The sequence below is a fragment of the Lepeophtheirus salmonis genome, chromosome 8 (genome assembly GCF_016086655.4).
Source record: "Lepeophtheirus salmonis chromosome 8, UVic_Lsal_1.4, whole genome shotgun sequence".
Taxonomy (NCBI): Eukaryota; Metazoa; Arthropoda; class Copepoda; order Siphonostomatoida; family Caligidae; genus Lepeophtheirus; species Lepeophtheirus salmonis.
In genome coordinates, this window is record NC_052138.2 from 5777211 (window position 1) to 5792072 (window position 14862).

At 31.2% G+C, this 14862-nt stretch overlaps 1 protein-coding gene across 1 annotated transcript in view; it reads right to left on the minus strand.

Moving 5' to 3' along the window:
* GABA-B-R2 (gamma-aminobutyric acid type B receptor subunit 2) overlaps positions 1–14862 on the minus strand; it is a 335226-nt gene that overhangs the window by 228986 nt on the left and 91378 nt on the right. The window contains exons 3-4 of the mRNA XM_071890371.1: positions 13501–13668; positions 13293–13444 (exon numbers count right to left, since the gene is read on the minus strand). Coding sequence (XP_071746472.1) covers positions 13293–13444; positions 13501–13668 — 320 coding nt within the window. The remainder of the gene's footprint in view (positions 1–13292; positions 13445–13500; positions 13669–14862) is intronic.

A 14862-nucleotide genomic window follows, 5' to 3' on the forward strand; every position in this document is an offset into this window, starting at 1 on the left:
TAACAATAAAGCTAGTGAACTGAAATTAGTGATATCAGATTTGATGACATGCAAGAGTTTTAAATTAAAACAGATTGTCTAAATCAGTTAATTGGAACTTGATTTATTTTGTAAAAACTCAATATATTTAAGATTTTACAAAATCGCCAATCAACTAATCCTCTACAATTACCATATAAGATATTTTGTAAATTATATTTATATTTTTTGGTATCAAATAATTTCCCATTTTAACCCATACCAGAGTATAAATTTATTATTTTGTCAATTCATGTAAGTATGAATTGATATGCAACATTTATAAATCATTTTTTGTTAATGGGTCGTCTGGAGTTTGCTTTACATTATAAAAAAACGAAAAGTATAAATTAATTATTAAGGCACCGTATTTTTGAAGAATCTAGCTCGATTGAGAGTGTTATTAAAATTAAAATTATGGCTTCCAGGAAATTGAAAATATCTTGGTAAAATATAAGGCTTACATTTCCAATTTCAATTTAAAATGTTTTTGTGATCCTATATGTTAATCATAATTAATTTTTAATCATTCCCAATCAGTTTTACAGAGTTTTTATTTTTTCACCTTAAAATCAAGTGGTTAAAAAAATTAATGTCACCCCAGTAGGTTAAGCATAGTGATTTATATTGTTTTCATAGGAAATATCTTATTTGAGAGACAGTTTCAAATATATTCCATTTTTCTAGGCAAGCGAGTATAATAGATTTGAAAAGATTTATATGAACCAGAAATTTCCTGATAGCATTTCTAAATGTAATAACGATATCAAAAGAGCTGATCTCTTGGATGCAACAACATAAGTCTACGGAAGGATAATTAGATCAATAAAAGTGTAGTGTCCTATTTTTAAAAGATAAATAGTTTATATATATATATATATTATATATAATTTATCGCCCATGTTGCCCCGGTTTACATTTATTTTTTGAGAGAAGCAACAAGCAAAAACCTTAAGAAGCAACCATGGCCTTCCCCCTTTTAGATCTACCCCTAAATACAGATTTTACAAAGGTACAACATGTAAGGGAAAACCGAAATTTGAATGTTCTTGATGCAATATTGGGCTCATCCTCAGTGTTTCTATAACTCTCATCAATATTCAGCAACTAATTCATTAAATGTAATATTTATTCCTTAAAAGTTTATTCAAGTCAATACAAAATAAACATATTTTGAATAGGTGAATCCAATTTTTCGAAATACAATCCAATAATTAAAAAGAAATATGTTTTCAAATCATATATATATATATATGTTTTTACATATAAATACTACTAATATTGACAATTTATTGATAAGTTAATTAATAAAAAAACGAAATTGCTTTTGATCCATTGTTTTGTAAATAAACATAGTAGCATCACACTTAGAACAATAACTTAGAAACTAAAGAACAGGTTTTTTTAATTTTAACAGCTGTCTTTTGAAGGTTGGTGCTAACTGAAAATGAAGTGAACTAAAAAATGCGTCATTTCCATGGTGTGTAAGCTTTCTCGGCCAATAAAATGATTTGTTTTTCAAACGGTATTGTCCGATTAAATAAATAAAACCAGATTCTGAAAGCTTAATGGATTCTAATTTATTTCATTAAAATAAAATCATTTTCAGCTTTCATTAAAGTCTTTATACGAGCCCAAAAGCAGGAGCAGCCTTCATCACAAGGTCCCTTAGCAAAACCTGGACTTCATTCTTGATCCGACTATTAAGTTCGACTTGAGTGTTACGTGGTGTTTTGATGGCATGTTGTTCGATCACGCCCCACACAAAAAAAATATATGGAATTTAGATCCTGTGAGTTGAAGGGCAAAAGTCTAGCAAGATGAAGTCGTTAAAATTGTTTTGGAGCAATGTGGAGGTGTGATAGGGAGACGAGTCCTGCTGCCACATGTTTGGCGTCCCATATGCTTCCGTGTCGATCCAAGGCTTCATCTTGGTATCTAGCATGTCCAAGTAGGCATGGTCTTACTCTGAAGCTAGGGGGAACATATGAGGAGAAAGGACGTGGCTTTGGAGCTAATCACCTCAAAATACATGATGCTATCTGGAAACTTCGTCTGGATGACATATAGAGGCCTCAAATCCCCTATTACACTTGCAAACGAACGTCTTATTGAGTCCCAGAGTTCGAGCAAAAGTAATATAATGGCTCTTGCCGTTGATTTCAATAAGGACTCTGTACCTTTTCCATATATTTGGAACAACGAGTTCATCCATTGAGTCTATTTTTTAATTGGTGCAAGTTTGAACAAGCTATCTAACAAAGAAATGCCTGCTGCTTAACAAACCACGTGTGCCAAAGGGAAAGCGCCAATGTGGCTCCACATATAGGTTGTGCACCTTGTTAGTGTGAAGTCCGGAACTTCTCCGCCCATGTGTAATGTTTTCAAACACCTATTTTAATTCGGCATTTTCAAAATTGTAAATGATTGCTTTACACACTCTTGATTAAGTTTTAAATCAGCTTTAAAATTGTACACATTTACCTCTTTAACCCTGTGGTAACTACATATAATAGTGCAATTGAGAAATAATATATATCCCTAGTTTCAATGGTTTAATGAGACCATTATCTTTATGTGCTAACCCACTTTTGGCTACGTTGAAAGACTCTCAATATATGCATGTTTACATCAAATTCAATTTGTTCAATCTTTTGCCTCATTACATCAGTAATGGTTTATCTTCAATGAAAAAACAATCAAAGTGACTCAATTTGTTATAATGTCTCAAAATCATTCATAATGATCTAAAAAAAAACCACTTCTCCCAACATATTTTCGTTTTTTTGGGCTTTGTTTTATTTATAAAACAATCGGATATATATAAGATCCTATTTATACTTTTATTAGCCAGTAATTGTATTTAATCACAAATAATTCAGTTATAACTCTGCTGAACCTTCAATTTATCTTTCTTTGCAAAAAAATAGAACACAATTTATTTGAAAGCGAGTAAAAAAAATATCTCACATAAATATTTATGGAAAAAATATTATTATGGAAGAGGGTGATACTTTTTGTAGAGTATGTTTCAAAAGTCTTTGCCTCTTTTTCCAAGGAGTAATAAAGTAATTGACGACGTTTAAAATTGCACATTTCTCATGGAGAAAAATATGTTGCATGAATGTAAAAGTGACAACATCAAGTACATTGGCGAACGTGTCCCTGCCTGCACAAGCCTGGTGTAAAAATTCAAGAACAATTACAATGTCAAAAAATACTTGTTTGATCGTCTTCAATATGGGAGACCACGTTGTTCAGACGTATCAGAAGCCAACGTAAAGACCAAAATTGACGCTGTTCCTTTCTCAGAACTACATGGAGTTAAACATTGACACAAATGCTATGATCCACATTGTGAGGCATGACCTATGCTTCAAATCAAGAGCACGTAGAAAAGTTCAAGGACTGACAGTCCAACAACACGAGAAAAGGATTGAGAGATGCAACAAATGATCATCAAACTGAGATATGAACATCTAAATAGTCAAACCTGAATCCCTTGGATTACTTTATGTGGAGCGCCGTAGAGTCCAAGGCCTGAATGTAGATCCCCTGAAGGCTGTTGTGGCAAAAAATTGAAACAGAATGCTCAAGGGCGCAGTTAAATACGTATGTGAAAAATGTAGGTCACGTATTTAGGCTTTTATTGCTGCCAAGAGTCGAATTTTTGGGAAAAAGTTGAAAGAAACAATAAGAGAGTACCCTGCTTTCGAAATATTCGAGGGAACTGATAAGGATATATATAAAAATTACTGAGAACGGCAGCTTAAAGGCCACAGTGTTGTTTGGGTTTCCCTTCAGTCGTAACTGTTGCTCCATTGAGGAGGGGGCTTTCAAAACTTAAAGCTCTCAAAGCCCATAGACTAGCTGAGGGATTGATCATTTGTGGCAGAGAATTGAGGAAGATCATTGTATATGATGCATCGAGGTACCCTGTATTTTCATTGAAACAATTTCGTTAGTGCTCCTGTTTTGTTTTTGTTTCTATATAGTTAAAATTATATGTACTGCATGTGTTCGATTTTAGTTGTTGTCTCAACTATATACTAACTTTTAGCCTCATAATATTTTATCCGCTGGATTTTTGTCATAATCATATGGGAGTTTTGATATGTTCTTTTTTCCTATTAGGTCATATCGCTGATAAGCTGTTTATATTGGAGGTCTGAACAAAGAAATTAATTGTAAGCTATAATAATTGCTTATACTGTATATCAATGCAAATTTCTTTTTTGTTTAATTGATTTATTTGTATATTTACTTATATATACATGTATGTATACATGTAATGAATAAAAACCTTGGAAAAAAATAAGATAATTTATTTTTCGTAAATATTTATTGAATTAAATAAATAAATTTTCTAGGTATATGTACTTGTTTTTGGGAAGTTTTTATTCACCTACTAGGTGCATTCTAAAATTGTGTTTTTTATTTTTCAAAGCTTATATCATTATGTTTTTATTCTTAAAGGGAGAATTCTATAAATATAAAATAATCCCTAGTATATAAAGGACAAAGAGTAACTCTGACGATTTATTCTGGAGTTATAAATGTAAGTTCTTCTTGGGCTCAAAGTAGAATTGAGGATTGAAATTGCTGTAAGTCATGCTTAATACGGAGTATATTTTTGTTTATTTTCTATTTCTCTAATTCAATGGAACATCATGACAGCTAAGCTTCTCTTTTCCTAAACATTCATTTAATTGTGAGAGGACAACATTCATTTTCGGTTTCTTTTTTTTTTTAGCATACCGAAATAGAAGTATAAACAAACCTCAATTACTGTTAGAAAAGACAAAATCGAATTTCACCACCAATTTTCAAAGGAGAGAACAAAAATAGGAAAATTGAAGAAGTCCAATTAAATTTGTTTAATAAATATTAAAGAATAATTATACAAGTCGTTGCTTCCATATCACAAGGAAATATATAAAAAGTTACCTACTAGAAATGGCTTCTATTCTTTAAGCAATATTGCAACGATTATTTTTATATTCGATTTGATTATGAATATATAAATCGCTTACACCTCTTGATCCAGAGATACTTTCCTTCACCAATGATTCAACAATCATGTTTATAAAAGTATCCAGCTACTCAAAGAAGTTTAAAATCTGGGAATTTTGAGTTTTTAAGCCTGATATTTTTCAAACTTTTATTGTTTTAGTGTTTTTTATTGTTATATTTATAAATAAGTTTGGCAGATACAATTTAATTTGTTGTCTGTTTCTGGACGATTTCCTTAATTTCATTTTACCTGTTCCATTTAAAGTCTGTTTTCTAATACGTTTATTAAATTTTTTTATAATTTAGTCAAATACATGATAATGGATATAATAAATAAAAAATAATGTTAGATTATCATGTTTTTAAATTTTCTTTTATAAGCCAACTTATTTTCTATTAGATCCTACTCATTAATCAGCTTAATGAGTACCACTTTTGGAAAAATACTCATTAATGAAAGCTTCAAAATGATAATAAGATTCCCTTTTCTTCAATAGAACTATTTTTAGACGGATGGTTCCATTGATCCCCACCAATATATAATATCGATATAATTATCAGATTTATGCCAAGTATGTATGTACACCGCTTTGTTTGGTAAATTGTTTAAAAAAAATTCTTTTTTATCATTTTACGAAAAATTCTATCCAAAAACTTGAATAGTCGATTTTCAAATTCTTCTTTTAAGTTTAATTTGTTCTTGCAAAATCGTTATTCATAGACAAGAGCATATGTTAGTCATTTGATTCCAAATCAAGACTATACATGATATAAAAAACGAATCTAACTACTTTAAATTGTCATTTTGGAAGGTTTTTTTTATTCTGACAAAGATATTTAATTTACATAACGAAATTTAGTACAGTATACTATAGTGTGAAACATTGAAATTAGTAATAACTATCATCACTTAGTTTTTCCCAACTCTATTAAAATTATCATACTTCTGGAAAGCAAATTATAAGCTCTTTACTGTAATTAGTGTTATCAACGTCTTTGCTGGTATAATATATCCTCAATTTGCATTTATTCGATCCATGTAGTCTTCTGCAACTTTTTGCTCTTATTAAAGTCAACTGTAGGAACAAATATATTTTGAAAATTGTGTCTTCCTTTTGTTACAAAAACTATTCCTCTATATAGTCGTTTAAATCAAAACAAGGTTATTTCCCTAGTTTTTTTCCTACTAATGATTTTCCATCTCTTGAGACATAGCCTTTTTATTATTATCCTTGCTGTGTACATGAATAACTGTATTCTTGATATCAAGCCTTCTATTTTGAATTTTTCGGGATTACTTGAGGCTGTTGACACTAACCAATCACCCTTTGTGATTCTGCAGTTCCATTCTTTATTTTCTATCTCCTCCACTCTGACAATTAATTGCTGCAAAATCCAGCACTATTGATTCATCTACTTTAAATTAACATAAAATGATCATCATCAAAGATTTATTTAAAAACCAAAACTGAAGAACAGAACATAAAAACTGAAAATATATCTCAATCAATGTATCCTCCGTTAGCATCAAAAATGGTGGCGAATTGGCTACTGAATCTTGTTCAGGGCTTGGAAACTAGTGCCCAATCTAAAATCTTGTATTCCAGGACAATGGAGTCGATCAGACATTTTTGGAGATGTGAGGGACTCTATTGATCTTTCACACGAGGTAGTTTTAGACAACGTAGTCCATCAGATTCAGATCGGTTGAGCTAGGAGGTCGAATATCCTTGGATACCCAGCCGTTGTAGTGCTCCTGGAGCCAATCATAATTATTTTTGGAGTTTTTCTCCACTACAAAAGCCTTCTTTTGTCTATCCATGTTATCTTTGAGACTTCACCATTGCTAATATTTAGAACACTGTTCACCAAAATCATCACAACAGCGCACCTGTGTTCTGCTTTTTAAATATAATAGGCTTGAAATCTTCTGTCACTGACTCCATGGCGGTGTGTTGGCTACTAAATGAAATCTTTATATGCTTATTTTACAACAAAATAATATTGCACAATTAGTAATCATGAAAGTGACGGATTTTGTTGTTATATCAAGTATACTGGGGAAATAAAAACATTCCAAACAAGCTCTCAAAGCTTAACACGGATAAATTCAATATGGAGAAAGTGTCTGAATTTTGGTTCTCTTTATTTTTAATATGAGTTCTATATTAAGTCGGATAAATATCAACTTAACAACAAAAACTGGAAACATCATGAATTTATAAAAAGTCACCGGACGCTCTGGATTGGATGTAAAAATAAAACATTTGAACAGTAAAGATGACATTTGATAATTTCCTAACATTAACCATTAATTGGAAAATTCCAGTTCAGAAGTGGCAAACTATAGATCACAGGTGGCATGTGGATCAACAATTTTTTTTTAAGTTTCTATATTTGAACACCTTTAAGTTTAAAGCAACATATTGTTTTTTTATTTCATTTCTCGAAGTTTAAACGCAAAAAAGAGAAAGGAAAAATACTTGCATTTACTTAATTTTATGGTAATTAGCCAATTGTCCACAACTGTTGGAAAATCGAAATCAACTCTGTGCCCCTTTGCCCACCCCTCGTCTGATACTCTATATGAGAACTCACAACTTCCGACTTTAGATAATGAGACTATCCATCTACTTACAATATCATTTAAGTGTTAATTGTACAAGAAATAAGAAATAATCAATGTCCTTCTCCAGCTACTATTATTCTCTTAAGTTAGCGAATGTATTTCCTTATTCAGAAACAGTTGCAATCATTGACTTTCAACTTTTCCCCTGGACTAGGATTTTAGTCCATTAATATCCCCGAGAAGTTGTTGGGCAAAAATTTGAAGCAGCTGCATATTTATAAAAACATTTTATATATTTTTTTAGTCAATATATTTATTGATAGCCTTAGTAACTGCTAAGAGTCCTAAATGATGCATTGGTGATCACAAGTAAGAACTCATTGCTCTGGAACGTATTAAATACAGGGTGGATCTCATCTAGTGGTACACTTTTTATTAGTTTCAATCTGGAATGATATTGTTGCAAAATCACAGAGGAGGACAATGATACATCTTATCTTTGAACTGAGGAAGCTGAGACGGTTGGAATGAGCAAAGAAAATTCTAAATTTTCTGAAGGCCAACAAAAATTTGAGAAATTTTTTATTTCTTTTCTGACCATAAATTTTCACTGTTGATGACACTGTGAATAGGCAGACCAGCTCTATATCCCATCTGAAGATCCAGACAATCAGTGAGACATGTCATCAGAACAAAAATCAAGCCGCTAGCACAAGTGAAGTCTGACCTCTCATTTGGTGGAAAGGAAGGGACGGCTCAATTCAGATACTTACATCTAACTATTGGATAAGTAATTGATACCTTAGAAAAGTTCAGAATCAACTTTGCTTTCACTAAAGATGGAACTCCATGTGATAGGCCTGTTAAGACCTAGGCCTTTCAGAGAAACAACTTTTCCTACTTTTGAGACCTTCCTCTAAAATACGCCAGCCCCATTTACTAATCTATCGAGGTGCGTCTGAAGGAAAGGGTGTGTGCTACTCCTTTCAAAAGTGTCCAGTCTTTTCAGGCTTCCATGAAGAAGGACTGGGTCAAGCTCTAGTCTGGTTACATAGTCAAAGTCTCCAAGGTATTTAGACCTCGTCTTGTGTCAATGAGCCAAGAACTCACATAAAGGAAACAAGTTGTGCCAAGTTTTTGAGATGATTTTGTAAAATAAGTTACTTTCAAAAAACCTCCTTTTAATTTTACTCTTGAAAAGTTGAAAAAAATATAATGTGTACCACAACACAAGATAAATCTTGAGTTGGAATGCCTCTCTTATACAAAGGAGTGCAATTATAAAGAAGAAGAAAATAAGTTTTAAAATACACAGATGAAAGGATCCTTCTGCCTTACAAAGAGTTAATTAAACAAAACAAAGAAGATGATTCTTTGTATTTTCACTATCATTAATGCACAAATATCTATCATCCTATAAAAACATAAATGCTGGAGTGAAAGACAATGAAATAAGGGAGGAAATATATTAATTAAAACAAATATACCTGCATTTTATGGGAGGAGAGAAAATATTAATATTAATGGTAATATGTAATAAATTTTTTAATTAATTCAATTTCATCTAGTATCACTTCTTTTTATCTCTCCCTCTCTCTACTCAGACTGCATTATCTTCTTTGCTTCTGCCTCAAATAACTATAATTATGATGTAACATACTCCTACTTAGAGAATGGTTCATTCAAATCTGAACACGCTTAATTTTAAACTTCAACACTATATCATTTATTAATTAACAATAGAATTTCAACAAAAGCTCTCTGACTCATTAATGTTCCTGCATTTAGCGGCAAATATGGCTTCCAGGTGGCAACAGACCGAGTACCTAATGCAGATGAAGTCCTCATTTATGGCGTCCGAATACTTGATGAAAGTGGGCCTTTGTGTTTCAATGACGTACACTACAGGACTTCCCCTTGACGCGGATACTTAAAGACGTAGTCAAAGGGGACGACATCAGAGTTGTTGGGGTGCCATAAGTGTAACAAAAAAAAGAGTTCCAAAGAACTCAAAAGATTCATTGAAAAGAGTATCGTAACTGAGGAGATGACTTTATTTCATTGATATTCTCAAAAGTTGCATCTCCACCCTCACAAGGCTCTTTCTCCCCACTTTTTGCTAGCTCCTTGAACTGTCGGGGTTCCCCTCTAAGATCCCCTGCATGGGCCCTTATGGAATTAAGGTTATTATTCTGGGATGTTTTATTTAACTCCTCCGGGTTCTATTTGGCTTTTTTTGGCAGAGTCCTTCTTTTTCCAAAACGTATTGGACTTACTGACGGTGGTTCTGGAGACAAGAATGTCAGCTGTCGTTACGGGACTTTATGATATTTTCTTTATCTGACTGTTTTTTCGTCAATATTCTTTTATGCTGTTGATCAACATTTGTGTTTCCAATCAATGCATTCTTGTAAGCCTTGTTATCTTATTAGGGTAAAAGGTTCTAAACGGATCTACTTCATGATCAATAGTTAATTTATAAGTGTCCTTCCGTGTTCGTTAATCTTCAAGTGTTCAAAATAAGTCCTTGAAATTATGAACAAAAGTACTTCAGATAACCATAATATTATAACAGAGATATATATGCACAACTTATAACATTTAAACTTTTTCCCACATTATTTATTTAAAAAAGTTGTATCGTACTCGTATATAAATAAAGATTTTAATTTAAAATTACTTTTTTCGAAAAAAAGTGCATTTGCTTATAGCAATAAAGCAAACAAATAATTTACAAACAACAGTAAAAAGATGATTGAAATGTCATTAAAATTAATTTATATTATGTTAAAAAAAAACTAAATGAAATAAGATAAAAAATATTAATAAAAGACTAATCCTATCTCAAACATGTAAGCTTTTTAAAATTGCAAATAAATTTATGTGAAACTATTAAATATTTATGTTATGTTTTTAGTAATTTCGATGAAATTATATTAAATAATACCAAAGTGGAGTTCGGGGCTCTGGGTGATCCGAAATTGCAAAAAAATATTGGAATTGTTGATGCATTTGAGTAAAGAATTACCTCTTTTTAAATCTCTTTGACTTTACCAAAGCATTCTTAATTACCTTTGACCTTACCGATCGGTCAGCTGACTCCGTCTGTGCGACTTCTGCTATGAATTGGACATGGGGTGGTTTACCTCAAAAGAGTGTTTGATAGTTTCGCTGGTTAGCTTCATTAGGACTATCATTGAGGCCGCACCTATCTTCAGGAGATTGTAAATAAGGTGGATGGTGTAGTGGATGATCCAAAACAGCTGAACGACGTATGAGGTATCATAGCCGGTGTGAATAAAAGTTGTAATCTCCAATCTTTTTCTTTATATCTTTGTACAAAAGTGAGATATAAAATGTTTATTAAATATAAAGCCCTAAGTTTCAAATGTATGGCTTTGGTAATGTATATCTTGCGTTGTATACATGCAATTGGATTACAATAGAAAGTGTTAGAAAGATAAAATCTTGTACTACAAAATCTTCAAGACAGTTTTGTAATAGTTGGACTGAGATTCGTATGAGCGGTTGTCAAAGATGGGGTACTAACAAAGATGGAGAACACTATATTTACAGTTTTCAACGAGCAAGGTGAAAGCACAGCTCAGGCAGCTGAAAATGTGAATAGGTATTTTTTTTTATAAATTATGCTCAGGTAGTTTTGATGTGAAAGACGTACGGTGCTCATGAAGGCGATTTGTCGAAAACGTGGATATAATAATGTAAATCGTCGAATCCAACCATCATTTAAGCAATATTTTGATTGCCCAGAATATAAACATTATTAGGGAAGATATCATTTAAAATAATAGATTAAATATAACTACATCTTAAATATACAATTAGTCCTGGTTAACCAACTTGTAGCATATAACCCCACTAATAGCCATTGTCAGTTTTAAAATTTAAAAAAAAAACTGTTGAAAATAAAAATCTGTATTAAGAGATTATCTACACGAATCGGTCCTTTTTTTGGGTTTTCAGTGTCCCTTGACTGACCACTCAATACATGTTTGAATACTTAGAACGTGGAAATTTAGAACGTGGGAGCATTACAATTTATAAATGATCACTCTTGTTATTCCTCCTCTGACATCCTGGATCTCGAAGTACGATTTCGGGGAGATTTTATCTCTACCCAACAGTTTTATTAAGAAAAATTATTTCTTGTAAAACTCAAAAATAAAAATTTCACAATACGGACTTTCTTGAAATACAATTAGTTAAATGAAAAGTTGAACAATTAAAATTGAAATGTATGCGATTGGCTTACAATAGATGGCGTTAGAAAGATAGAATTTCGTACTAAAAATATCACTTGTGACAGATTTGTGATTATTGACACAGTATTGTTAGAGATCAAAACAAAGATAGATATCAACAAAGAGCTTTGCGGGGTTTCTACGATTTTCTACGAAATTCATACCAGGTGGCTAAAAATGTGAATAGTGTTTATGGTCCTGATAAAGTAGCAACCAATCTGGTGCAGTTTTGGTTTCGTTGATCTTGTTTCAGTGAATTGGATATCAAAGATACATCATGCTCTGGATGGCCGATTGTGGAAAATGTTGATAAAACAATAAAAAATGTCGAGTCCCACCGTTATGTAAGCACAGTTTTGACTGTCAAGGAATGAAAAGCATTACTTGCTATCTACACCTAATATTTGTTTGCAATAACTCTTTTAAAAGATAACAACATCTGCATTTTATAAATGTGTCCCACTGGAATACTAAATACATCTACACCTCTCATAAATACAATTAAAGGTATGTTGTACGTTTTATTCAATACCCGGTATATCACAAAAATTATCCTATGACGTCATTGTAAAAATGTTGCTGATTTGAAAAGCCAAATGACGTCATTAAGAATTCATATCAAGATTGATTTTTTTTGTGCGTGATCAATCCAAAACTAACTTTACTTGCAGCAACAAAAATTATAACGCTTTTAGATCGGTCAAAGATTTCCAAACCGAATCCAACTTTCATATTTATGGAGTTAATCCTACATGGAGCATACGATAATAATCTTAGAATATAAATATATACAAATATATTTATCCTTTATCTATGTTAAACCTTCATAATGAGAAATATACTTCATTATAGTACTTTAAATACAAAAAAAAGTAAAAACAACTAAAAATATTTATTTAAATATTTTTACATTTTGAAAGTAGTTCATATATTTTTAAGTATTATATTTATTAAGGTTTATAAGTATGTTCAAACATTAGTATTGGATTAGAGTTTTTTCGAGTTTGATTTCTTGAGTTTTGCGTCAATGTAGAAAAGGGAAAGTTTGTGTGAAAACAATGTATCTATTTATTGTGATTGGGGGAGTTCAAATTTTGAAGAATTTCCCCACAATCAATGAGTTTTTGCTGTTTTTTTAAATACAAAATGTACTTTTCTTTTTATAAGGGGTGAAAACTCTTGTTGCAAAACATTCTAAAACCCAATTTAAAGGCTATGGTGGAGGACAATGGATCATAAAATTTTCTTTTTTGTAAACTGCATATATATTTTGCTTCACATTGGGTAAAAAATCAGCTCTTATACTTGATTAATATATTTCTACAATACAATTAAAATATTCATGAAAGTAAAAGCACTAAAAATATGATACTCAAGCTCTCTAAAAAAATTTACTTTCTCAAATTTGAAAGAAAAATTTGGGTACGTACCTTGCCCATACTTCGTCAAAGTTTCCAAGAATGATTCGTATATCCTTTTTAAGTAAAATATCCAACTGATTTGTGATTTCGTCATTGAAACTTTGGGATTCGACGATGGTGAAATTATTTTTTTCTAGTTCTGAGACTAAGTTATTATGTGCCTAGAAACATAGCAGATTAACAAAGAGAATGGAAAATAATTAATGGAAAATTATACCAAGGCAAATTTGGCTTCGTTTTGATAGAGTGTTCCAACTCTGGTCCAGTTATAGTAGCGTAGAATTGAGAGACGGGGAGGATTAAACTCGTTCTCACTCGGAACAACGCGAAAGAAATGTGGAAAAACTTTCTCCGTGAACATGGGATGCGTATCCGCGTAGGTTAACTATTGGAAAACATGAAATGATAAAATTCAATATTTACATAGTTGTAGTATAGATAATGATCTAAATACTAATTCAGCTATTTCCACATTTGGTAATATGCCTTTTGACTTTAATATTTTAGTTAGTTACTATAATAGTATAAAACGTTAGGGCTTTTCTTGTAAGACTAATTCGTAAAAAATGTTTAAAGTATAGGACTTTAGCCTTTTTATTTCATCTTCAACCCTTCAATGCATTAATTATTTATTTATTTTGGCTAAAAAACTATTTTACAAATGAAAACTTTTAATTTTTTTAACTAATTTCTGAAAATTATTTATTAAAAATTACCTACTATGCGTATTTTCTGTAACAAAATCTTACTAATATCTACTCACACTTACCAACAGGTTAGTTTCCCATCGAAAAAAAGTTGCAATTTGACACATTTTGCAACATAAAGCATTTAAGTGGTAAAATGATTTTTAGTCTATATATAAAGGTCGATTTAATCACAATTATGTAAAAAAAAAATATGTACTTAGTTTGTTAAAATTTATTGTTGTTTACCGTAGGTATGCATGTGAAAAGAATATTAAAAAAAATACCAAGGTAAAGAACATTACCACTCATTTGGGGGTATTGTTGCTACTACAGCAGATCTTGATTACTAGTTAGCTATTTAAGTTGTACACAAATTATCTTATTTTTTAAATATCCATAGTCAGAGATCCCTCATCATAAACTTGGGGCTTTACTTGAAGTAACAAAAATAAGTACGTAGGTTGTATTAGAAATTCAACTGAACACTAATTACAATAGTAGGGATAGGCAGTTAACACAGCATCAGAATATGCTGTGTATTGACTGCCTTCAGCATATATGAGACCATAGATACGGTCTTTTGATATCCGTAAAATATCCTACATGTGATATACATTTATGGAAAGCATTTTCACACTATTTGCTCAACTGTAAATATGTTAAAATCTCAATATAGGGCAGAATAATAATCGACTTCAACAGTTATTATGAACATTATTAGATAATTTATATTTATCAAAAAGTCCAAATATAACTATTTAATTCTAATATAACACATAGGCTGAAAAGTCCTAGGCCTACAACAAAGGCGCTGATATTTTTTTAATGAACCTCATTTTCAGTAAGTACTTACCTTGAAAAAACAGCAGTCAAAATTTAGTTTTTGCTAA